The sequence below is a fragment of the Myxine glutinosa genome, chromosome 12, assembly GCF_964187855.1.
Source record: "Myxine glutinosa chromosome 12, kmMyxGlut1.1, whole genome shotgun sequence".
Classification (NCBI taxonomy): Eukaryota; Metazoa; Chordata; class Myxini; order Myxiniformes; family Myxinidae; genus Myxine; species Myxine glutinosa.
The window spans coordinates 6,291,417-6,315,471 of NC_136272.1; the positions used below are offsets into that span (position 1 = coordinate 6,291,417).

At 43.6% G+C, this 24,055-nt stretch overlaps 1 protein-coding gene across 1 annotated transcript in view; it reads left to right on the forward strand.

Moving 5' to 3' along the window:
* Positions 1-24,055, forward strand: part of DNAJC7 (DnaJ heat shock protein family (Hsp40) member C7) — a 72,357-nt gene that overhangs the window by 31,561 nt on the left and 16,741 nt on the right. Inside the window, exons 4-12 of the mRNA XM_078766431.1 lie at positions 485-598; positions 721-795; positions 1,950-2,068; positions 6,018-6,171; positions 6,436-6,600; positions 16,182-16,273; positions 16,371-16,444; positions 18,775-18,921; positions 21,946-22,095. Of these exons, the coding sequence (XP_078622557.1) occupies positions 485-598; positions 721-795; positions 1,950-2,068; positions 6,018-6,171; positions 6,436-6,600; positions 16,182-16,273; positions 16,371-16,444; positions 18,775-18,921; positions 21,946-22,095 (1,090 nt within the window). The remainder of the gene's footprint in view (positions 1-484; positions 599-720; positions 796-1,949; positions 2,069-6,017; positions 6,172-6,435; positions 6,601-16,181; positions 16,274-16,370; positions 16,445-18,774; positions 18,922-21,945; positions 22,096-24,055) is intronic.

A 24,055-nucleotide genomic window follows, 5' to 3' on the forward strand; every position in this document is an offset into this window, starting at 1 on the left:
TGGGAAACGTACTGTTTTTGAGGTCAAAAGGTCAAAGGTCAACTCGGTCAAACATTCAAAATCATCAATTTTCATCTGAAAAACCATCAATTTTCATCCGATTGACTTTAAAATGGAACAGCATTTGCGTATTGCCTCACTGAATTGGGAAACCAACTATTTTTGAGGTCAAAGGTCAACTCAAGGTCAAACTTCTAAAATAATCATTTTTCATCTGAAAAATCATCACTTTTCATCCTGTTGACCCGAGCTTTGATCAAGATCGTCAATTTTAATGTTGATGAAATGGACAATTTGCTGTATCAATGGAAATCCTTTTGGGGGGGGGGGGGGGGTGGGATTTTGCAAGTATCGTGCTCCGCATAACGTCTTCTTATTTATTTATTTTTGCATTTCAATCACTCCTTCCATCTTATGGTGTGTTGCTGCGCTGTGATTCTAAGCCATACGGTTTTGAGATTATTAAACAGATCCCGTCCATCAGGGTCATCTGCGTGAAGGGAAATGCCACCTCGCACTGGGTTCTGCATATGCAGCTATCCGCAGTTTCCAGAGGGTGCTGGAACTGGAGCCGAACAGCAAGCCTGCTGAGAATGAGGTGGAATTCCAAATAACAAACGGCATAATTCCCTTACCCTCCTGTAACATTTTCTCCATAAAAGTTTGGGACACTCGAATCAGGGAAATTGTCAAATTACTTTTCCTTTTCTCTTTCTGCAGTTGCTAAATGCGAGGGCCCTGCTGGAATATGAAAATATGGCGGAAAAGGATTTCGCAAAACAAGATTTCAGGAAAGTGAGTGCTGGACTCTTTCTATCTTACTAGGGCATGCCCGTACTATATATATATCTAAAATTATATCCCCCCCCCTATTTACATGAAATGGTTTGGTCCAAAGCGAACGGCTTGCGAGTGGTGACAATCCCCCCCCTCTATTTACATGCAATGGTTCGGTCCAAAGCGAACGGCTTCCGGAGTTTGGTAAAGAAATCGCCATCGCGTACACAAACGCGCAGGAAAGCGAATGAATCGCAAATTCGTTTTTATTAGTTGTAAAACATAATGCCCAATTATTCAATTAGCGCCAACGTATTTTGGCTGTTTGCAATTTAATCGCAAGGCAAAGTAGAAAGAGAAGAGGGGAAAAAAGAAAAGCCTTGCCTTGCTGCAAACAGCTGCTGCAAACAACAACAACAGGGAAGGCTGCACTGTCCGGAAGTTGGCATATCGCAGTTACGATTATTTTAGTGTTAATGGCCAATTATTCAATTAGCGCCAACGTATTTTGGCTGTTTGCAATTTAATCGCAAGGAAAAGTAGAAAGAGAAGAGGGAAAAAAAGAAAAGCCTTGCATTAACGCATTAACGCTTGCATTGCATTAACGGTTCGGCACACGTGATAGCTCGCTGCTCTCTGATTGGTTGAAGCGTTTTTTGGACATAGCTCGGTAGGTACTTGTCCGATTAATTACAAACCTTGAAAAGGCACATCCTCGGGTCCCCAGCAATATACCTGGCAAGTTTCAAGTATATCGGACCCGTGGTTGTCGAGAAACAGCGGTCACAGACAAACACACAGACACACAGACAGACACACAGAGATTACTGGCATTATAGATAGATGTTGTTTGCTTTGAGTTTAGGACATAGGATCTGAGGTGTTGAGGGTGGTGAGTGGCAACAGTGACGTAACACACAACAAGGTCTAAAATGTGGGATTTGCATTACCTTGTTCCCAAGAAAAGCTGATGTTGCAGCAAAATGATATATTGTACATGAAGAGGGAAATAATCCCCATTACTTGGAGAAAGGACACCAAGGAAGTGGATGGAGCATCAATTATCTCAATTGGTATTGAGGTTGAAAACTGGTGGACGATGGACTTGTGAAGGTAATGGAGGTTCAATGAGGAAATGACTTGTGCATGACAACAACTCGCACCTGTTGCAGGTGGTATTTTGCATGGATCGTGCATTAGACTATGCAGCAGCATGCACGAAGCTGAAGATAAAGAAGGCAGAATGTCTCGCTATGCTCGGTCGCTACGCAGAGGCCCAGTCAGTGGCTAGGTGAGTACTGTATTGACCAATTCATATGACTACCTTACTTTTTAAATTGGACAATAAAAACGTTGTGGCTTTTCTCTTTCTGTGGTTCTGGAATCATTTTCTAGTTTTTGTTTTTTTAACCCTCAGTTTGCCATTTGCTGCATTCCATGGGACATCACGGTGTTTTATTCCCCCCAAATGAGGTTTTGTTGTTTGTCCTCGGCTCAGCACATTACTCGCACCCGACTGCTCTCTGCCGGGTATTCATAATTTGGGAAATGGCATTGATTAATTATGAATTGCAATTGCAAACGCATGTCCCATCATGGCTGAAGTGTTCCATCGTTTATTTTTTTTTGTCAGTATGTACATGCTTCTGGCTCATGGAAGAGCTAGGACACAGAACAGATTAGGCCACAAAACAACAAGGGCAACAATAGGAGACAGGGAAACACCAAGAGCATTGCAGAGGAAGAAAGTAGACTGAGATGGGCAAACAAGGGATGCAGGTAACTATGAGCGGTAGGGTTGAACGCAAGGGGTGGACGAGATGGATACATAAGCAAAATTTTGAGAGGGATGGGGTGGTTTTAACGGGTATAGGAAAGATTATGGCTTTGGATGGGGGCTGTCTTGAAGATCCAGATAAGAGGGAAAAATTGAATCGAAGAGAGGGTGGAAGGTGGTTCCACAGTTGGGAAAAGAGATGAATACACGAGTAGAGGTAAGCAGTAATTCAGGATTTAAGCAGTTGCCTTCGGAGGGTTGCTGGTGGGCCGAGTGCATCCAGCAGAGGGGACAGAGAGGGCAGAGGGTGCAAGAACAAATGAGAAAGAAAACAGACCACCGACATGTCGGCGATGGCGAAGTAATAGGCCCATAGATTCGGATTGGTCATGAGATATTCCAATGATCTTGAAAGCTTTGGTTTCCATGGCATCAAACTAAGCAATATGTGAGGCAGGGGAGTCAGCCCAAAGGGAGAGGCAGTTCTTCGAAAAGATGCAGATGAAAGCCTTGCAGGTGTATAGAAGCACAGGTGTGCCAAGGAAGGACTTAGCACAACGGAGGATCCCCAGTCGGCGTCTGGCTTTGACGCCAACTTTGAAATGTGGCCTGCCCACGAGAGATCATGGCTGAGAGTGAAACCCAAGAGTATGAGAGACTGAATCTCTGAGACAGTTGTTGAGAAAGTAGATGGAAGGGTTTGTGGATCGGTCGGTTTGTGGAGAGAGAGGAGGGAGAGAGGAGAGAGAGGGGAGAGAGAGAGGGGTGGAGAGAGAGGGGAGAGAGAGAGAGGGGATAGAGAGGGGAGAGGGGAGAGAGAGAGGGGAGAGAGAGAGAGAGAGAGAGGAGAGAGAGAGAGAGGAGAGAGAGAGGAGAGAGAGAAGAGAGAGAGAGAGAGGGGAGAGAGAGAGGAGAGAGAGGAGAGAGAGGAGAGAGAGGAGAGAGAGGAGAGAGAGGAGAGAGAGGAGAGAGAGGAGAGAGAGGAGAGAGAGAGGAGAGAGAGAGGAGAGAGAGAGGAGAGAGAGAGGAGAGAGAAGAGAGAGAGAAGAGAGAGAGAAGAGAGAGAGGAGAGAGAGAGAGAGAGAGAGAGGAGAGAGAGAGGAGAGAGAGAGAGGGAGAGAGAGAGAGAGAGAGAGAGAGAGGGAGAGAGAGAGGGGAGAGAGAGAGAGAGAGGGGAGAGAGCGAGAGAGGGGAGAGAGAGAGAGGGGAGAGAGCGAGGGGAGAGAGAGCGAGGGGAGAGAGAGCGAGGGGAGAGAGAGCGAGGGGAGAGAGAGCGAGGGGAGAGAGAGCGAGAGGGGAGAGAGAGAGGGGAGAGAGAGGGGGGAGAGAGAGGGAGAGAGAGAGAGCGAGTGGAGAGAGAGCGAGGGGAGAGAGAGAGAGGGGAGAGAGAGAGAGGGGAGAGAGAGGGAGAGAGAGGGGGGAGAGAGAGAGGGGAGAGAGAGGTGTTTATCAGGATTTGCAGATAAGTTGACCATTTACCGAAACGGATTTATAAACTAAAACTTTCAAATATGCTTACAGCTGTGGGAAACTTTTCAGGAGTTAGCTCAGAGCTAAAAAAAAAAAAAATGTTTTCTCACATGAAGTTAGCTGCACCTCCTTTTGTGCACTGATCAATGTACTCCAACTTTGGATTGGAAAAATAACAATGAATTGTTGACTTGGTCTCACGTTAAGGAAGACCAGCACGAGCTTTCACGGAGACCAATATGGTTGTGGGGGTGGAGAGCTGGTGTTGGCGGGATGGTTGTAGCTTGAGAAAATACAAGTTGGGGGGGTGGAGGGGAGGAAGGTGAAGAGTTGGCAGGTAGGTAATTTTTCATTGTGCATCAACCAGAGCGGTTGTGGATGTTCTCATCGATTGATTTGTACAAAAAAACAAAACGATGAATTTTCAGTTCAACGTTAGGCTTATTACCCTCGCCAGAAGAGAGGGTATTGCATTTGAGTCCGTTTGTTTGTTTGTCTGCACAGAATAAATATGATTTTCTCTGCTACCGTTGGTCCGATTGACAGGAAATTTTCACCATAGGTGCAATAAAAAATTTTAAATGATAATTTTGATGTCATAGATCACGTGGTTTGGCCGCCATCTTGGGAAAACCGAAAAACTTTGCACCTCTATTTCCGAAAGTGCTGAATATAAAAAATTGAAGCACGGCTCATTGTAAAGAACTCTCCATGGGGAATAAAATATGTTGATGATGTCATAGGTGCCTCCATTATGACGTCATAATTCGACAAGTACAAAACATCATCCGATTAAGATGAAATTTCTTGAGCATAATCGAGGAATAAATTAGTTTAGAAAAAAAAAATTATGTTGTTGGTCACGTGGTTTGGCCGCCTTGTTTGTTTTAACACAAAAGCCTAAAAAACACTGAAAATACATCCTGGTGAGGGTTTGCAATTTCTGATTGCTCTTTCTTGTTTTATAAATAATTTTGAACCTGAAAATGTAGAATAAAATATACCTTTAATGAGCAATGCATAACGATATCAGACATTCCATTGCATTTACATAAGCATTATTCAATTTCACACACCTGGACCAAAAGAAAAATAGAGGAGCCACTTTTTGTTTCGTCGAAAGCATTCCAGCTGCCATCGATTTCTAAATAGTGACTGCAATTAAAATGTCTCCAACACTATTGTTACGTTTGTCTATCGTCACAACGCTGTTGACGTCACAATTATCCAGTTGATGACATCCCATGCACTGTGTTGGAGCTTGCAGGATGGCCTAGAGGTACATACACTCGCTTCTAAGCTGTCCAGCCTGGGACCACATCCTGACCCAGCTATGTACTGTCATTCCGGTGTTTCATGGACGGTGATTCATCAAAATGGACGTTAGGCCTGATGTCCTGTCTGGTCGCATTAGTTGGATTTGAATGGATGTTAAACATCCTCCCATGATGTCCTTGCGAGAAATAGGTATGCTATCTCTGGCACCACGGACAAATTCCAAATTCCTGTCCTGACCTGAGTCGGAGTGGCAACCTGACCATGACTGTAGGCTGGTAACTACCTCAGCCTCACCGACGCTCTGCTTCGGGCATGGTACATGATCATGATGATGGTGTGTTAATCTATCTATTGTCTCCTAATGTCCGAGTTGGTCTCAGAATTGCCATGCAACTATTGGTCAACAAATACATCAACTCTAGTTCCAGGAGCGTACATTAATACTCCTTAACAGTGCTACGTTCACCTGGAATGGAACCGAAATTCTCTGTATAAGCAGTTCATTATTTTCCATTGTTTGTGCATAGATCAGTGGCCTTTATGCGTGTGCACCTTTCGTACGTGCACAATTTGGTTAGAATGGGATTTCACATTAATTTGGGTGACGTGACTGTAGAGTGTAGATTGAGTGTATACATTGATGTAATATGTCTGGATGTGGATGTAAAGTTTTAAACCCTCCCTGTACCCATGTCCTTTTTGGTGTATTCCACAGCGACATTCTGCGACTCGACTCGACAAATGCGGATGCTCTCTTCGTGCGGGGTTTGTGCCTATATTATGAAGACCTTATTGACAAGGCAGTGCAATACTTTGTACAAGCTCTACGCATGGCTCCCGACCATGAGAAGGCCAGACTCGCATGCAAGGTGTTGATGAAGGACCATTTATTACAACTTTCTGGATATTCATAGTTCGACCCCCAAACAAGACGCTTCTAAACATTCAAATTGCATTTGTGGGTGATGATGTCATCTGTAGCCAAAACTACATATGCACAATGACCGTTGTATTTAATGGTGTACAAAGTTATTTTAACTTGTAATACCATAATTGAAGAATTGAACATAAAGTACTGAAACAAACGTTTGTTTTCCAACCATTGAAGCCTCCTATGTTTTTGTGTTTGTCAGAATGCAAAGCTTCTGAAAGCAAAAAAAGAAGAAGGAAATCAGGCTTTCAAGGATGGGCAGCTGCAAGAGGCATACGATATGTATTCCAGTGCGCTGCAAATTGATCCCAATAACAGGATAACGAATGCGAAGATTTACTGCAATCGTGCCGCCGTCAGTATGAAGGTATGAACATCTGACGGAGCCGGCTGTCATGTCCTTCCTGCTTTTTAGCTCACCTGGAACACAGTCCGGGGAGCCTATGGGATAGAGCGTGCCAGTCCGTAAACACTTGCAACTTCTCTGAAACTGCTGATGGGATTGTGAACAAACTTGGCACGAATGACATTGGTATGTTGCAACTCAAGCTTGCTCACAGCATTAAAAAGTCGTGGTCTAAGGGAGTCTACTGGGGATCAAAGTGGATCCAGGATTAAACCAACCCCCCCAAAATAGGAATTTGCTTTTTCCTTTGAAACTATGCACAATATTTCGTTGAAACTTTACCACAACCTTCATCTCCTGTGATGCAACAAAAAAAATTCACCGCACTAAGAAAATCGTGAACTATGGGAGTCTACGGGGGTCAGAGTGGATCCATGTTTGACGTCCCCGCCCCTCCTCCCCCCCATCCCCTCCCACTCCCCACACCCCAAATATGTATTTGCTCCCTTCTCTGAAACTATACACACAATTTTGATGAAACTTGACCACAACCTTCATCACCCGTGATGTACCAAAGTTGTGCCGACCGAAGAAGAAGCATTGATGGCGGGGAAGAGGGCCCATCTGTGTGTGGCGGCATTGTAGTTGGCCTGCAAAATATGTTGGTGCAGAGCGTCTCTTGTAGGTAGCGCACACTGTTCTGGTGATGAAGCCAAGCAAAATACTCTATCGTGCAACGTACCTCAGCTTCCGAGACTTGACCGCAAATAGCACAACCAAACCTTTCCCATACAGCCTCCAATACAGGTTGCTATGTCAAAATCGGCCCCCAATTGTGTCAAGCCTTGCACGAAGTCTTGCTTTCGGGCATGATGGAAAATGGTCTCCTTTTACCTTGCCCATAAAATGAGCTTGTGGAGTCGCACCCGGTTGGAGTATGAAACCCAATGAGATATTTGATGCGCCCTATATCAATCACACGGGCGCAATTCTTGACGCCAGTCAAAAAAAACAAATTTGCTGGTATTTGTGAACTGAGAGCAGTATCGATCACTGTGACATCAGTATCTGCAGAGTGCATGATTGCGATACTGTGATCGGCCGATGTCACCAATCTAGTCATTTCCCTTAGCAGTCACAAGACCTACTCCATATAATCTCGGAAAACAGACACATTCTGTGCTTTTACTAAAGCGAGATGCAAAACACAGAATACGCTCGACTTCCCGGTGGATTTTGCTTCGGACACGTCTCGTCACCTTGCCATTCTAGTACAAGTAGTGCACATTTACAGAAATACGGCTCCCGATTGGCTTGGAGATGTTGTTTTTTGTTTGTTGTTTTTTTGTTTTTTTTTGTATACAAGATCGAGGCTCGTGTAAGAGCCAACATTAATGACAAAAACACAGACACATAATGATATAATAAAGGGAGCGGAAGACAAGATAGGGAGAGAGGATGAAGCACACAAGGGGGGGGGGGGGGGGGAGGAGAGAGCAGTATTCCATTGAGCTGCGGATGAAGGCCTTGTATGTGCTGAGGAGGCTCAGGTGTGCCAAGGAAGGACTTTGCACGATGGAGGATGCCCAGTCGGCGACTGGCTTTGGAGGCCAGCTTGGAAATGTTTTTCCCAAGAAAGATCATGGCAGATTGTGAGACCCAAGAGATTGAGTGACAGAACTTCTTGGAGAGGATTGTTGAGAAAGTAGATTGGAGGGTTGTCCAGACGGTCTTTTCGAAGAGACATAGTGAGATTTGTCAGGATTGAAAGACATGTTCCACTTGTTTGACCAGTCTGTGAGTCTCCAGGTCTGCAGAGAGTGAGGAGGCTGCAGACTGCCGATCTGAGGGATGAGGTATGGAGTGGCAGAGAGTGGAGTCAACAGAAAAGAGATAGAGGATTTTCAAGAGAGTCAGAGAGATCATTGATGAAGACCAGAAAAAGCACAGGGCCCAGAACACTGCCTTGGGGAACTCCAGCCTGAACAGGCAGGGGAGATGAGAGAAATCCATTCAGGGCCACACTTTGACCGACCAGACAGGAAGTCCGCAAGCCATGCGTGGAGATTTCCATGGATACCATAGGAAGAGAGTTTGGTGAGCAGAGCGGGGTGCCAGACCGTATCGAAGGCACGTGATATGTCAAGAGAGACGGCTCTAATTTCCCGTTTGACATTGAGGACCTCCTTCCATTGTTGAGACAGCAGAAGCATCATGTCCAGAGTAGAATGACCTGGTCTGAATCCAAATTGATGATCCGAGATCAAGCCAATGGAGAAGAGGAAGGATTTGATATCCGAAGCCATGATAGATTCCATGACTTTGCTGATGATTGGGAGCAGGCTGATTGGTCTGTAGTTGCAACGATCTGTTTTTTCACATTTTTTGTGTACAGCGGTAATGTTGGCTGATTTCCAAGCTGATGGTAGATGACCTTGAGCAAAAGAGAGGGTGTGAAAGAGTGGCAGAGCATGATTTTAGGACCCGTGGGCTGATGCCGTCTGGTACAGTTGCAGAAAACTACGCGGACTGATATTACTACGCCGACTGATATTACTACGCCGACTGATATTACTACGCCGACTGGCCTACTTACTCAACTACTCACAGGCACCTCATGCTCTTCCACCCAGAGAAATGATTGTATCTCCTTGTATCTCCGAGCCAGAAATACCATTTCATCCATTTTCTCATTTCGACAAGTCACACTAGTGGGGTCCCATAGTGAAAATGTCGTTACACGGTGGACAAAAGCACAATTTTTTCACCAAAGCATCTCCATGGTATGCCTTCTAGAAAAAAAAGTAAGCTCCAAAAAAAAATGATGATGGGAAGTGTGATATCTGACGTCATTATGATGTCATCAGCTAATTATTATGTAATCATATATAAAAAAAAATCAATGACTTAGAACTAAGGTGTTAAGTGCATTTTAACATCAAAATAGATGTTTCTGAGGTCAAGGATTTCAATGCACTTTTCATTTTTTATTTTAGACAATCATTAAAAGATTTATGATGTCATTATGACGTCATAAGCGAATTATATCGCAATCATAATTAAAAAATGAATTAGTTATAACTAGGCTATTAAGTGTATTTTGACATCGAAATATATGTTTCCGAGGTCAAGGAATTCACTGCAATTGTCATTTTTCTTCTTAGACAATGTTTAAAAGATTTATGACATCATTCTGACGTCATCCAGCAAAAAAAAACGATTAGATTCGTCTGCACACAAATTCGTTTGATTAGTTAACATCCACATATCGAGAGTTCATAATATAATCTTCCCGTTGAGTTACAGAATTTAAAACACCACTAGAGCATTTTTTTTCAGTAATTTAGACTGAGCTATTATTAGTTACACTTCATCATTATGTCGTTAGCTGGTTTAATAAAGGGGTAAATGACACAAAATTATATATGTTGCATCAAATATATATGCATATACATTATACAAATACCTGTGATTCTGTCCCATTTTGTAGCAGTGATTCCTTGAGATGCGAAAGAATATTAGCATGTCGGCCTACATGTTGTTTCTTCTATCATTATTTTTATTACCTTGTTAAAAACACACAGTGACAGCTCCCCCTTCCTCACGCAAGTAATTCATTCTTCAAAATAGAAACATATAGAATAGTCAGGTTCACTATGTTCTTTCGTTCAAAATTTTGGTAGATTAGCAAAACTATACATTTTTGGAATATTCAGAGCATGAGGAATCCAAAAATTAATGTTTACATTTGCGTAGACACCTTCGCGAAAATGACACTCAGGACAGTGATCAGGAATATGCTTTTACAGATCTTCAACGGTATAGACCTCGTAGATCCTGTGTATAGGACTTATAGTTCAATCTGATACTACCTATAACTTCCTATAACAACCTATAACTTCAAAGGACTTGCAATATCATGTATTATGTAATACAGTTATATCACAAATATAAAGACGATGGTTTTCAATTACCTTTGTTTGTTGCTTTTCTATAATCCTGAGCACTATTTTGAGGCCTTTATTGGATTCCTTGACCCAGAAAACATAGGATTAGCATATTTAATTAAGTCTCTAGGTTGACTAGAAGCCGAGATCGCGCAAAATATGTATTTTATGGTGGCCATTTTCAAAATCCAAAATGGCGGCCGTGCAGGTGTCTGTGCAAATGCCAACATTGATTTTCAGATTCTCCATGCTCTGAAGATTCCAAAAATGTACAGGTTTGCTAATCCCAAAATTTTGAAAGAAATTATATTTGTTAACATAGTGAACCTGACTATCTTCATCACTGTCCTGAGTGTCATTTTCGCGAAGGTGTCTACGCAAATGTAAACATTAATTTTTGGATTCCTCATGCTCTGAATATTCCAAAAATGTATAGTTTTGCTAATCTACCAAAATTTTGAACGAAATTATATTTGTTAACATAATACCTGACTATCGTGAACCTGACTAGAACTGGAATAAGTGTGATAGCTGTAGTGTCGGTGATGAGCTGTAGCTGCAAGCAAGTTATTTCTGACAGTTACAACTGCAAAGTTCTGTGCAGGGTAGACCAGCTTTCGTGCACTTGCAACGACTGACACAACCGGCTTCTGACTTGCAACCACATTTGATGAGCTCTTTGCATGCTTTATCTGCTTCCGGGATGGTCATCCAAACAGGGACCCAGTGGTCATTCTGCATTGTCCATCCCCACCCCTCCGGGGAGGGAACCATAGGCTGTGCCTGACAACTTGTGGTCCAGATGCCACCTTGGTATACCACCCTCTTGATATGTTGGAGCAAGGCATCCTAAGTGAATAAAAATGAATTAACTTGTCAGTTCTGCTGTTGCAGTCATGTACAAAATTGTTGAAGTTTCAAACATTTTATTTTCGTTAAAATGTTACAGTTGGAATGTTCATAATTTTCATTTAAATTTCTGAGAATATTACCTACATACCAATTAATGAATACAACTAACCAAGAATCACAGTTCAAGGATGGTTATGTTACTGAATATTGCCTTTGAAAACTGGTGTATAACTTCATGAAAAGTAAAGGTCGATTTCTTTATAAATAGAAAAATGAATAGAGGAGGGTAAGCCTAATAGATACCTGAGTCGGGGGGATCTTCTCCAAACTTCTCTTTTTCTTGCAGAAGAACTCTCTGCGTACATCGTTGACAGAGCCTAGATTGCTCGTCACGTCATACATAAGCACTGTAAATCGTTCAAGACACTGGATGTGTGCTGATGAGACGTCGACCGGTTGAAATGGATTTTCTACAATGTGAAGGAATGCACCTGTCACATCGGGATGAGATTTCCAGACCTTCCAAGCACTTCTTTTCCCTTTATCAAGGAAGCAAGTATTGTCACATCCTGTGAACGCATGGAAGAGGGGTAGGGCTCGGGATTTGTCCTCTCCAAGATTCTGACAGATGGTGTTGATATTGTAATGGCAGAAATTCTTGCCCATACCAAAAGCCACCCACACATCAATGTCGGGATGATCATGGAGCAAAGCTGGAAGCTGACCGACGAGAAGGACTACAACATCTGTGTCTAATGTTCGGATCAGAATCTTCTCTGCTTCTCTGTCCACTGCATGATGAAGATGAACGATGATTCGGGTATCCGCTTCTTCATGTGTGCAGTCCATCATGGGCTCACAATCGGCTCTGGAAATCACTGATGTACCTGCAAATTATACACGAGTAAAGTATTGAGTTATTATATTATTTTAGATCATCTGTTTGTCTATTATTTCTTAAAATGAATAATTATTAGAATTATAAGTACCACAATCATAATGAACAAATTAAACGGAGAATAGATTAGAAAATGATTAGTACCTGAGGTGACATACAGCTCCTTGTCATGAGGACACTCTTCTGTAATCACTATCTGCGAAAGGAATGAGAATAGCTCCTCTTTGTTAGTGCTGTCTCAGAGGAAGTCTTTCCATTTGGTTGGCATTCTGGTCTTAGGTGCTACCTTCCTGCGCACACCACAGCCACGCTTTTGTCGAGTGGACTCCTTGATGCTGCTGTGCAGATACCTGTCCCACACCAAATCCAGTCTCTTCACTCTTTGCAGTTCACGGTGAAGTAAGGGCTGAAAAATTGTTCTGGCATAGTCATCAAATGTAGACGCAGAGGACGTAGGCAATCCATGGACCAGAGCGGCACCATCAAAGATTTTAGTCAAATCGTGCCGATGGTTCTCCTTTTCCGTTAAGGTCTAAGCACGTCAGCAATTTAGACTTTGCTGCTGTTATCCGTAGTCTTCCAGAATTTGATATAGAAGGGGGGTTTGGCTGATTCTCGTGGCAGAAAAATACACCTGGGTCACCTTCACGTAGCTTGTTTGCTATGTACAGACGACCAAATAGATTAACATCATTCTGGAGAGCAGCGATCTTTTTAGTTTTAGGATTCCCCTTTGCCTTCATTGGTGTCTTGAAGAGCTGGAGCGAATTCTTCTTGATTGGTGCATGAATGGATTTTGTTTTATCGATGAAGACTTCCCGTCTGAATGTTTGGTACTGCTCAGAACCTAATGCCTCGATACTCTGAACTGTCTCCACAAGTGATTCATCGGCACAGTCACGAGAGTGCAAGACCACCAGGTCAGAATGATCATCAAGGAAAGGATTACCGTATTCACTGATCGTCTGGATGAGGCTGTTAGTTTGATTTCGAAAGGCTGCTTGCACTGATTGACCTCCTCAACATTTCCCAGGAATGCAGCGTATACTTCTCTGGCATTACGTTTAAATCCTTTCTGTGGACAAGATAGTTTTTCCGGTGTAGGTTTCTTGCAGATTATGCAAGCACTCCAATCCATGATGACCTGAAATTGAAAGGAAATAGTCCACATAAGCATAAAAAGTACAATATCCAAACCAATATTATACGTTCCAATGCTGTAATTTGACAGAAAATTCATAAATACTTTTATTGGTTTCTTGCATTTCTAAATTTGAATAGCTAGACTAAGATCGCGTATATTCCAGGGAATGTATTATTTGAACATGGTCTTAAATCACATTTGAGACCGGGTACCCTTGCATTTATCCCCTAATTCTTATGTTTTATTTTCTTTCTTTCTTTTTTTTTTTTTTTTTTTTAAACACATTTGAGTAATGACATCACTGCAACATAGTGAGCTTAAAAAGGCCTATATATTGTTACGGATACGGGCCGACGGCGCTCCCCTTGCCAAGGGGGGTTTAACTCCTTGTCCTTTATACTGGCCGTCGCCGATTCTGAGGGTATGACGTCACGCCCGGTCAGCGCTGGGTAGGGTATTCGGCCTATCCGTCCTATGACCTAAGTACCAGCGCCTTCCGGTATGCAAGGAGATACCCCCGCTCGGACCGCAGTGTAATTATGGATTACGCCGAGCGAAGCGAGCTGCGGAATCCGAGCCGTTTAACAAGGACTAACCCGATTCTAAACGTTGGCTGAAATTGCACCACAGGAACTCAATGGGGAAATCTCTAAAGCGACCGAATGTGAAGAAGCAAAAGGGGTAAAGAAAGAACACAGGTATTTATTACTAATTATGTACAAAACCAAAGAAACCAAGGGGGAAGGAAAGAAACGAAAATAACTTACAGAAGAAGAAGAAGACACAGTGCAATCCTTAGCTTATCTACACAGGCTTAACTTATTCCCAGGGACAAGACACACAAAACAAACTCACGTACACAAAAGGATGGAATGGCAGGGATGGTATGAGACGGCAGAGGAGGGTCCAGGCAGATGGTAGGCGTCGAGGTCCGGCTCAAAGCTCGCGCTTCGGTCCACGCTTTTGCGGTCGAGCGAAACCCGGCACACAGCTCCGCTCCGGGCTGGCAGCGAGGAGCCGGCAGCTCCACGTATTCAGTTTCACACCGGCAGCTTTCTCACTCATCCTCTGCCTCCTGCGTCTCCGACGCTCCCTCAATACTCCACAGAAGCTGCCTCTGGTCCAGCGCACCTCCCTCAAAAACCTCTCTCAGCTTCTCAACTCCTCCTCAACTAAACTCTCAGCTCTTCATCAACTGGACTGAGGTGGGGGCTCCGCGCGATGGGTTATATAACCACGCCCATGGAACTTTCGCGAACCTCCTCGATCGTTCTCTCTCCACCCTCTCAGGCCAAACCCCTCATTCTTGGTTGGTTGTTCGGGGCTGGCTCACTCCTCCTCCCGATGATGAGGTGGGGCCACACCCTTCTTCTCCGAGTTGACCATGCCGTAATGGAGGCAAATGCAGTTGGCAATAATGCAGTTGGAATTTGAGGCTTTGGGGAATTTGAAAAGGGGATCTATCTTATTTAATTTGATGCAACGCAATGAACTAGTGGAAAAACAGAGCTTTATACTGACATATAATAATGAGATAACTATTTAGAAGGGCCTATGATTTTCTACATGTATGCGATGGACTAGCTAAAGGGACGACCTTTGACCTTTACACAAATGGAGGTATTTACAGGAATCATTACATTATTTACAATTTGTGTATATTTACAATGAATTACACACACAGTGCACGGTTTCCCAAATCCGTTACAATATCAATTACCTGTTTCTTGAAATATTAAATTAATGACTCAAAATCGCGGCACAGTACTTCACAACCTTATGTTATACATTAATTTGTGCTAATATCTTGTTAGTCTATTGTGATGTCATTATGACATAATTAAATACACTTCCTGTCATCAGATTTTTTGGAGTTTACCCTCTTTTTGATCCTTATACATGGGCAAAGCTTTGGTGAAAAAAATTGTGCTTTTGTCCACAGTGTAACGGTCCTTGGCATTTTTGTTTATAAGGTACCTCACTACACCCCTTCCACAGAATGAAATGAAACGATAATGGGGGACTGCCCACAGCCTATCACCTCTGAGCCGTCTCGCGTGTGTTTGAATCTCGGCGCAGCTATAAACTCTCCTGGTGTTTCACAGGGCAGGGTGATTCATCAATGTGTGCCATCTTTTGGATATACGTTAAACTGGTGTCACGTATGCCAGCGTTTGTTCGACGTTAAAGATCCACGGTGTCCTCCCGAAGAGCAGGCGAGTTATCACCGGCACCTCGAACAAATTGCGGATTCCCACGCTAAATTAGAGAGGCTGTTGCATCTGCTGCACAGCCATGCCATCAGCCAATGATGCTACCAAATGACAGAATAACCTTTTTCCCCACAGTAAAGTACCCTCATGTCCCTGATTTTTTTTTTTTTTTTTTTTGCTTTAGCAAGTTGTATCGTTTTTAGAATTTACCTCACTTCGTATCGATGATATGGTTTTGCATATGCAACATTTGACTGCAGTAACTGCCCACTAGGTATGCAGGCATTTTGTATTTGGCCAGGGTGGTGACATGCAATTTGGTCCATTTTGACATGCAATTTGGTGACGTGCACTTGTTTTATTCATTGATTTATTCAAAGAGCACTGTGTGATCTCTAATGGACACCAGTGTGTGCTAGCAGACTTAATGTCTCCTCCAAAGGGCTGCGTACTCATTGATGTGACATCTGGAGACCCCTAAATATTGTTTGTGAAGTTTAGGAGATCTTTGTATAAGTTTTGGATTGTGGAGGCCATTGTGTGTGCAGTTGAAGTCCTTCGATCAGGCAGCACAAGATTGCAGCTCTGCAATCCAGCTTGACGAGTCTTACATTAAGGCTTATCACCGTCGAGCACAGTGGTGAGCACGACCTTTCAGGTTTGAGTACTCTTTCCTTTTTTGTGCATTCATTTGTCCAGCCTCAGATCCTAAAGTTTTTTTACCACTTTCTTTTCAGCTATATGAGGATTGAGAACTATGAAGATGCAGTTAAAGATTATGAGAAAATTTGTACCATGGAGGGGTCACAAGGTAACAACCTCTTTTGTTAGCTTTCATTTTGAAAAATGCAAACTTGTTTTTTATTATCTCCTTTCTAGGAACTCATTTCATTTCCTTTCGAGATTTCTCATTTCTAGCTTTCCTGCACACCAATAATAATAATAATTTTCTCATTCCACAAGTGGTAAACAAGGTTCTGTTTGAATTATTTTGCAAACAAATGGATCTGTGGACTCTAAGGGGATACTGAGGTGCTTTGTGGTGTCAAATGTGGTGTCCCGGTGCCAATACCCACCCTTGCTTGTCGGGGGGTCGTGATTTCCTTACCCAAGTCATCTTTGTGCGTTTGAAGGATCAGATGTGTGAATGTTTTGTGATTGAAAATGGACCAATTTGTGCCTCGGGAAATCTCAATACAGTACACTACGTGCAGATGATCATGGAAAAAGCAAAACGGCCTTTAGGAACCATCTACCTATTGCATCAAAAAATTCTAATTTTTTTGTATTAGGTGCAGATTTTCACCAGAGGTTTCCATAACTTGTATTGAAGCTCATTTATTCAGCAGAGCAGGCTAAACGTTGCATCTTGCCCTTGTACAATTTTGCATCGTAACCATGTTTTATGCTTCCTCAGCCCAAGGCCTGAGGCGTTATGTTTTCGGGTTTTCCGTCTAACCATTATCGGTTTATTTGTTTTTGTTCCCAGGATAACTTGTGAACTACCGAAGGGTTTTCAACCAAACTTGGCAAAAGTATGGTATGGACTGTAATAAAAAGTCAAAATGATTAGATTTTCAGTTCAAAGGGTCAAAGATCGAAGGTCATGGACCATTCAATTGAAAATCATTTTGTCACCGCAATAACCCATTTTCCTTCATGTGTATGCAGCACAAGGCTGTGGGGTAGCATCATTGGCTGGGGGCACTCCTGGTGTGCTGATGCAGTGCCTCTGCTTGTTCGGGCTGGAATTTGTAATTTGTTCGTGTAGCCGGTGACAACTCGTCTGCTCTTCACGAAGGACACCGAGGGATCTTTAATGTCCACAACTAATGCTGGCAGACAGGAAGCCAAGTTTAATGTCCATCCGAGGGCCGGCACACGCATTGATGAAACGCCCTGCCTGTGAAACACCAGGATGGCAGTTTATAGTTGGGCCGGATGTAAACCTACGCTGGACAGCTTAGATGCGAGTGTGCGTACCTCTAGGCCATTTTGTCAACCCCAGCGTAAGTGGGTTGACAGACATATAGATCGATCGTATCTATCTATAATTCCAGTAATCTCTGTGTGTATGTTTGTATGTTTGTATGTCTGTATGTCTGTGACCGCTGTTTCTCGACAACCACGTGTCCGATATACTTTAAACTTGCCAGGTATATTGCTGGGGACCCGAGGATGTGCCTTTTCAAGGTTTCATATTAATCGGAGAAGTAGTTACCGAGCTATGTCCAAAAAACGATTCAACCAATCAGAGAGCAGCGAGCTATCACGTGTGCCGAACGTGGCGAACAGACTCTGCCTCGGACGGCACATTTGAGAGCGTATTCATTTATTTCACGTTGGAAAACTATGTTGCCGTTAAACTATGTTTTAAAACTAATTAAAACTAATTTGCGATTCATCGTAACTGCGATTTGCGACCTTCCGGACAGTGAAGACTGCACTTCCGGCAGCCAATCACAGAACGCGTTGTTGCGTAGGCGTGGCCGATGTGAGAGCGAGCCGAGCCGAGCGCGTGCGCCATTACGGTTCGTAATTCGATTTCTTCCGGAGAAAATAATAATTTCTCGATTTCTTATGCGCATTATTTCTCCCAATTCAGTCAGAGCGAAGGGCGGAAGCGAAGAGCGTTGTTTTTTTTGTTTACGGGCGTACGGGCGGGGTAGAGCGTACGGGTAGCGTTTTTTTTTTTTTTTGGCAAGGAACGGGCACCCACGTACGGGCATGCCCTAGTTTGTATCAAATTGTTTATTGTATCTCCTGTGATTGATGCTGTGAAGACGAACAGGTTGAGATGGTTTGGTCATGTGTTGAGGAAGGGTGAAAGTGACTGGTTGAGAAGAGTGATGGAAATGAATGTAGAAGGAAGTAGAGGACGGGGAAGACCAAGAAAGACTTGGCTAAAGATGGTGGAAGAAGAAATGCGGGCAAGGGGGTTAACAAGGAGAGATGCAGAAAATAGGGCAAAATGGAGAAGATTGTCATGGGGACCGCAAGGCTAACCCCTGCTCTAGCAGGGAAAATGGCCTTAAAATGCATGTTGTTGTTGTTGTTGTTGTTGTTGTTTGTTTGTTTTACGTTGACCCTTTGAAATCTTGAGTCACGATGATTTGTACTGCGGTGTGTATTGTCTTGCAGAGAACAGGCGGTTGCTGCAGGATGCTAAATTGCAGCTGAAGAAGAGTAAACGCAAGGATTATTACAAGATACTGGGTGTTGGGCGCACTGCCTCAGAGGAGGACATCAAGAAGGCGTACCGCAAGCGTGCCCTCATGCACCATCCCGGTAATTGCAACACTACTTGCCCTAATTAATCAGTCTTTTTATTAGCCCCCGCTGGACTCAGCCCAAAATGTAGGCTTATGGATTTGGTGTCATCCATGTGTCCGCAACCATATTTCAGAGATGTGTGGACCAATTTTCTTCATACTTAGCACGAAGACAATACATGACTGTATGCATATGCACATCATTTTGTTTCGTGATGCAATCAAAGATGGCCGACTGGAGGCCATTTTAGTTGTAAAATAATCTGATGTTGAACACGTCCTCAACCATTTCTCGGACATGCGTTTACCGATGTTCAACCTTTTCTCACAGGTAATGAACGATGGCTTACATATGCACGTCATTTCTTTTCGAGATCGGATCCAATTTGGCTGACTGGCGGCCATTTTGTTAATTAAATGTGTCTCCAACCCTTTATTGAAAATGCATGGTCCAATTTTAATTTTGCACCATCTCTCTGGCTCCGACCTCACCCTCTCTGACCACTTAGCCATCACTATGACCATCAACATCCCCACCCCAGCACCAAGGCATTATCGCACTATCAACTTCCGTAAGCTAAACGCTCTTTCACCTACCTCATTCTCATCCACCCTCTCTGAAAAAATGTCCACTTCTCCCTTCGTTGACCTCCACACCCCTTCTGACCTCACTGACTACTACAACCACACTCTCTCCTCCTGCCTTGACCAGCTTGTGCCTGTAAAAACCAAAACAGTTTCTTTCACCCATTCTGCTCCCTGGTTTACCCCTGAACTCCACCTGATGAAAACTCGTGCTCGCCAACTTGAAAGACTCCGCAATAAAACAGGTCTCACAATTCACTCCCAAGCCTACAAGGACCACCTGCAGCACGACAAAGATGCCCTCTCCCGCGCCCGCTCCGCCTACTACTCTCAAATTATCCACTCTGGCTCCGGAAACCCAAAAGCACTCTTCTCTACAATAAACAAATTCCTCAGCCCCCTGAACACCACCACCCAGTCATTCACAGTCGACAACTGCATCTTCTCCTTCCTTTCATTCTTCCAATGCAAAATTGACAACATCTACAACAGCTTAACCACCACCGCACCCGCTCCCCCTCAAACCACCTGCCCCCCCTTATCCTGCCAACCCCTGTCTCAATGCTCCCCAGTCTCCCCTACTGACCTCTCTGAACTCCTCATAGGAATGAAAACTGCCACCTGCACTCTTGACCCCATCCCCTCCAGCTTTGTCAAGGCCTCCCTTCCTGCTCTCTCTCCACTTATCACTGCAACAATAAACTCCTCCCTGTCTACAGGCATCGTCCCACCATCCCTCAAAATTGCTGCTGTTACCCCCATTCTGAAAAAACCTGGACTCAACCCTGACACCCTAAATAACTTCAGACCCATCTCCAACCTACCCTTTCTGTCAAAAGTTTTGGAACGCGCTGTAGCCACTCAACTCAAACATCACCTCTCTGCCAATAACCTGTATGAAACATTCCAATCCGGATTCCGCTCCAACCACAGTACTGAAACTGCTCTCCTCAAAATCACCAACGACCTTCTCCTCTCCTCTGACGCTGGCAACCTCAACATTCTCATCCTCCTCGACCTCAGCGCCGCCTTTGACACCATCGATCACACCATCCTCCTCACCCGACTTGAAACCACCTTTAACATTACCGGCACTGCCCTCTCTTGGATCAAATCATACCTCTCTGACAGACGCCAGTTCATCTCCATCAATAACTGCAAATCCCCCACTGCTCCCCTCCCCCAAGGTTCAGTTATTGGCCCCCTCCTCTTCATCCTGTACCTGTCCCCCCTTGGTCACTTAATCCGCCGTCATGGTCTCCAATTCCACTGCTTCGCCGATGACATCCATCTTTTCATCTCCACCAAGTCCATCTCCACCGCCACCCACTCTATCCTGACAACCTGCATCACTGAAATAAAATCCTGGCTTCAAATCAACTTCCTCAAACTTAACTATGATAAATCTGAAATAATCATCATTGGCCCAAAAACGCTCACCAAATCCACCCATAACTTTGCCCTCAACATCGACGGTTTCCCAGTATCCACCTCCCCTCACATCCGGAATCTTGGCATCATCTTTGACCAAACCCTCTCCTTCGACAAATACACTAAACAGATCACAAAGACAGCCTTCTTTCACCTGAAAAACATCGCCCGTCTCCGTCCATCCCTCTCCTCCACGGCTGCAGAAACCCTCATCCACGCCTTCATCACCTCCCGTCTGGACTACTGCAACAGCCTCCTCTATGGTTCACCCTCAATAATCGCCAATAAACTCCAATACATTCAGAACTCCGCTGCCTGTCTACTCACCCATTCCCGGACCCGTGACCACATCACCCCCGTCCTTTACAAGCTTCACTGGCTCCCCATCCCCCAGAGAATCCAGTACAAATCCTCCTCTTGACCTACAAAGCCCTCCATAACCTGGCCCCATCGTACCTGACTGACCTCCTCTCCAGACACACTCCCACCCGCAACCTCCGCTCTGCTGGTACCAACCTCCTGACCCCCCCCCCCCCCCCCCCCCCCATGCGGACCAAATTCAGATCCTGGGGGGACAGGGCCTTCTCCATCGCTGCTCCCACCCTCTGGAACTCACTACCTCACACCATCAGAGACTCCTCCTCACTCACCACATTCAAAACATCACTCAAGACCCACCTGTTCAACACTGCATTCAACATTTAACCCACAGCATTTAACCCCTGACTATCTCTTCTCCTTCTCCTTCCTTTTGCTCTGATTATTTACCTATTGATTTTTGTCTTTTTGCACTTGTTTTTTGTACTCCGTCAAAGCGTCTTTGGGCTTCTTGAAAAGCGCTATATATAATAAATGTATTATTATTATTATTATCCTTTTCATATTATGAGTAAACAGAGCACACATGGAAGAAATGATTCAAAACAGGGCATCCCAACCACAATCATAATTGACCTTTTTCATGTTTGATTGCGTGACTGTGTTTGAATGTGTCTCCGCACATCTGTGTATGTGTCACATGCAGACAGGCATAGCAGTGCTTCTCCCGAGTTACAAAAAGCAGAGGAGAAGAAATTCAAGGAAGTGGGTGAAGCGTTTAGTGTTCTTGCTGACCCCAAAAAGCGGGAGCGCTTCGACAACGGGCAGGATCTCGATGATGATGTCGGCCTGAAAGGTAATGTTGACATCAGACCTTATTGTTGCAAGGACAGTTCCTCTTCCCTTACCCCTACTATTCCTCGTGATCCCTGTGGTATATTGATGACATGAAAGTGTTTCACTGGCAGTGACGTATAATGCTTAATTTTATGATTTTATTTTACTATCGTTTTTTAATTTACAATAATAAAAGGCAAGGCTGTGTGTTTATGTGTGCGTGTCTTCAAAAACCATGAAATCTAGTGGCCCCAAACTTTGCATGCGTACTTCGCAACCTCCAATGGATGAAAACTGGGTGTTTGGGTGTGTTTAACCACTCTTTTTGAAGATAATTAACTGGGTGATCATAATACATAAATAAAAATAATCGTCTTGCCATAATGGCTGTCCGCCATCTTCGTCAACCCACGATCACATCGCTGGGTTCTTAAGCCGCCATTTTGCTTCGGCCTATTGAAACGTGCCTTGCCTTGCAACCACGATGACCTCTCACAAACTAATTACCTCCACCACCAAAGGTGGATGGAGGTTGTTTCCACCCCTGTCTGTTTGTTTGTTACTTGCAAAATCGAAGATTTTTCAAGTATATTGGTCGGTTGTGTTTGTGGTTCTGTCTGTCTGTTTGTCACCAGCCTACAGGTCACAATTTTCAACCGATCTTCACCAAACTTCACGAAATGGTAGAGTTGGTCAAAAGCAAGAAGCCTATTGTTTTGGGGTCAATAGGTCAAAAGGTCAACATAGGCCAAAGGTCACCAAATTTGCTAAATTTCTAAAATCCTCAATTTTCATCCGATTGACTTGAAATTTGAAGAGGACTTGCATATCTGGTCACTGAATTCAACCACCAAGTATATTTGAGGTCAACATAGGCCAAAAGGTCAACATAGGCCACATTTCTAAAATCCTCAATTTTCATCTGATTGACTTGAAATATGAAGAGGACTTGCATATCTGGTAACTGAATTCAACCACAAATTATATTTTAGGTGAACATAGGCCAAAAGGTCAACATAAGCCAAAAGGTCAACATAGGCCAAATTTCTAAAATCCTCATTTTTCATCTGAAAAATCGTCACTTTTCATCCTGTTGACCCGAGCTGATTGTAAATTTTAATCTTCATGAAATGGACAATTTGCTGTATCAATGGAAAACTTTTGGGGGAGTGGGGGAGCGCGGATTTTACAAGTATCGTGCTACGCATGACGTCTTCTTGTTTGTCTGTCTGTTTGTTTGTTTGTCACCGGCCTGCAGGTCACAATTTTCAAACGATCTTCACGAAACTTCACCAAATGGTAGAGTTGGTCAAAAGCAAGAAGCCTATTGTTTTTGGGGTCAATAGGTCAAAAGGTCAACATAGGCCAATGGTCACTTTTTTGCTAAATTTCTAAAATCCTCAATTTTCATCCGATTGACTTGAAATTTGAAGAGGACTTGCATATCTGGTCACTAATTTGAAGAGGACTTGCATATCTGGTCACTAAATTCAACCACCTAGTATTCTTGAGGTCAACATAGGCCAAAAGGTCCACATAGGCCAAAAGGTCAACATAGGCCAAAAGGTCAACATAGGCCAAATTTCTAAAATCCTCAATTTTCATCCGATTGACTTGAAATTTGAAGAGGACTTGCATATCTGCTCACTGAATTCACCCACCAAGTATTTTTGAGGTCAACATAGGCCAAAAGGTCAACATAAGCCAAATTTCTAAAATCCTCAATTTTCATCGGATTGACTTGAAAATTGAACAGCATTTGCATATCTGCTCACTGAATTCACCCACCAAGTATTTTTGAGGTCAACATGGGCCAAAAGGTCAACATAGGCCACATTTCTAAAATCCTCATTTTTCATCCAATTGACTTGAAATTTGAAGAGGACTTGCATATCTGGTCACTGAATTCAACCACCAAGTATACTTGAGGTCAACATCGGCCAAAAGGTCAACATAGGCCAAATTTCTAAAATCCTCAA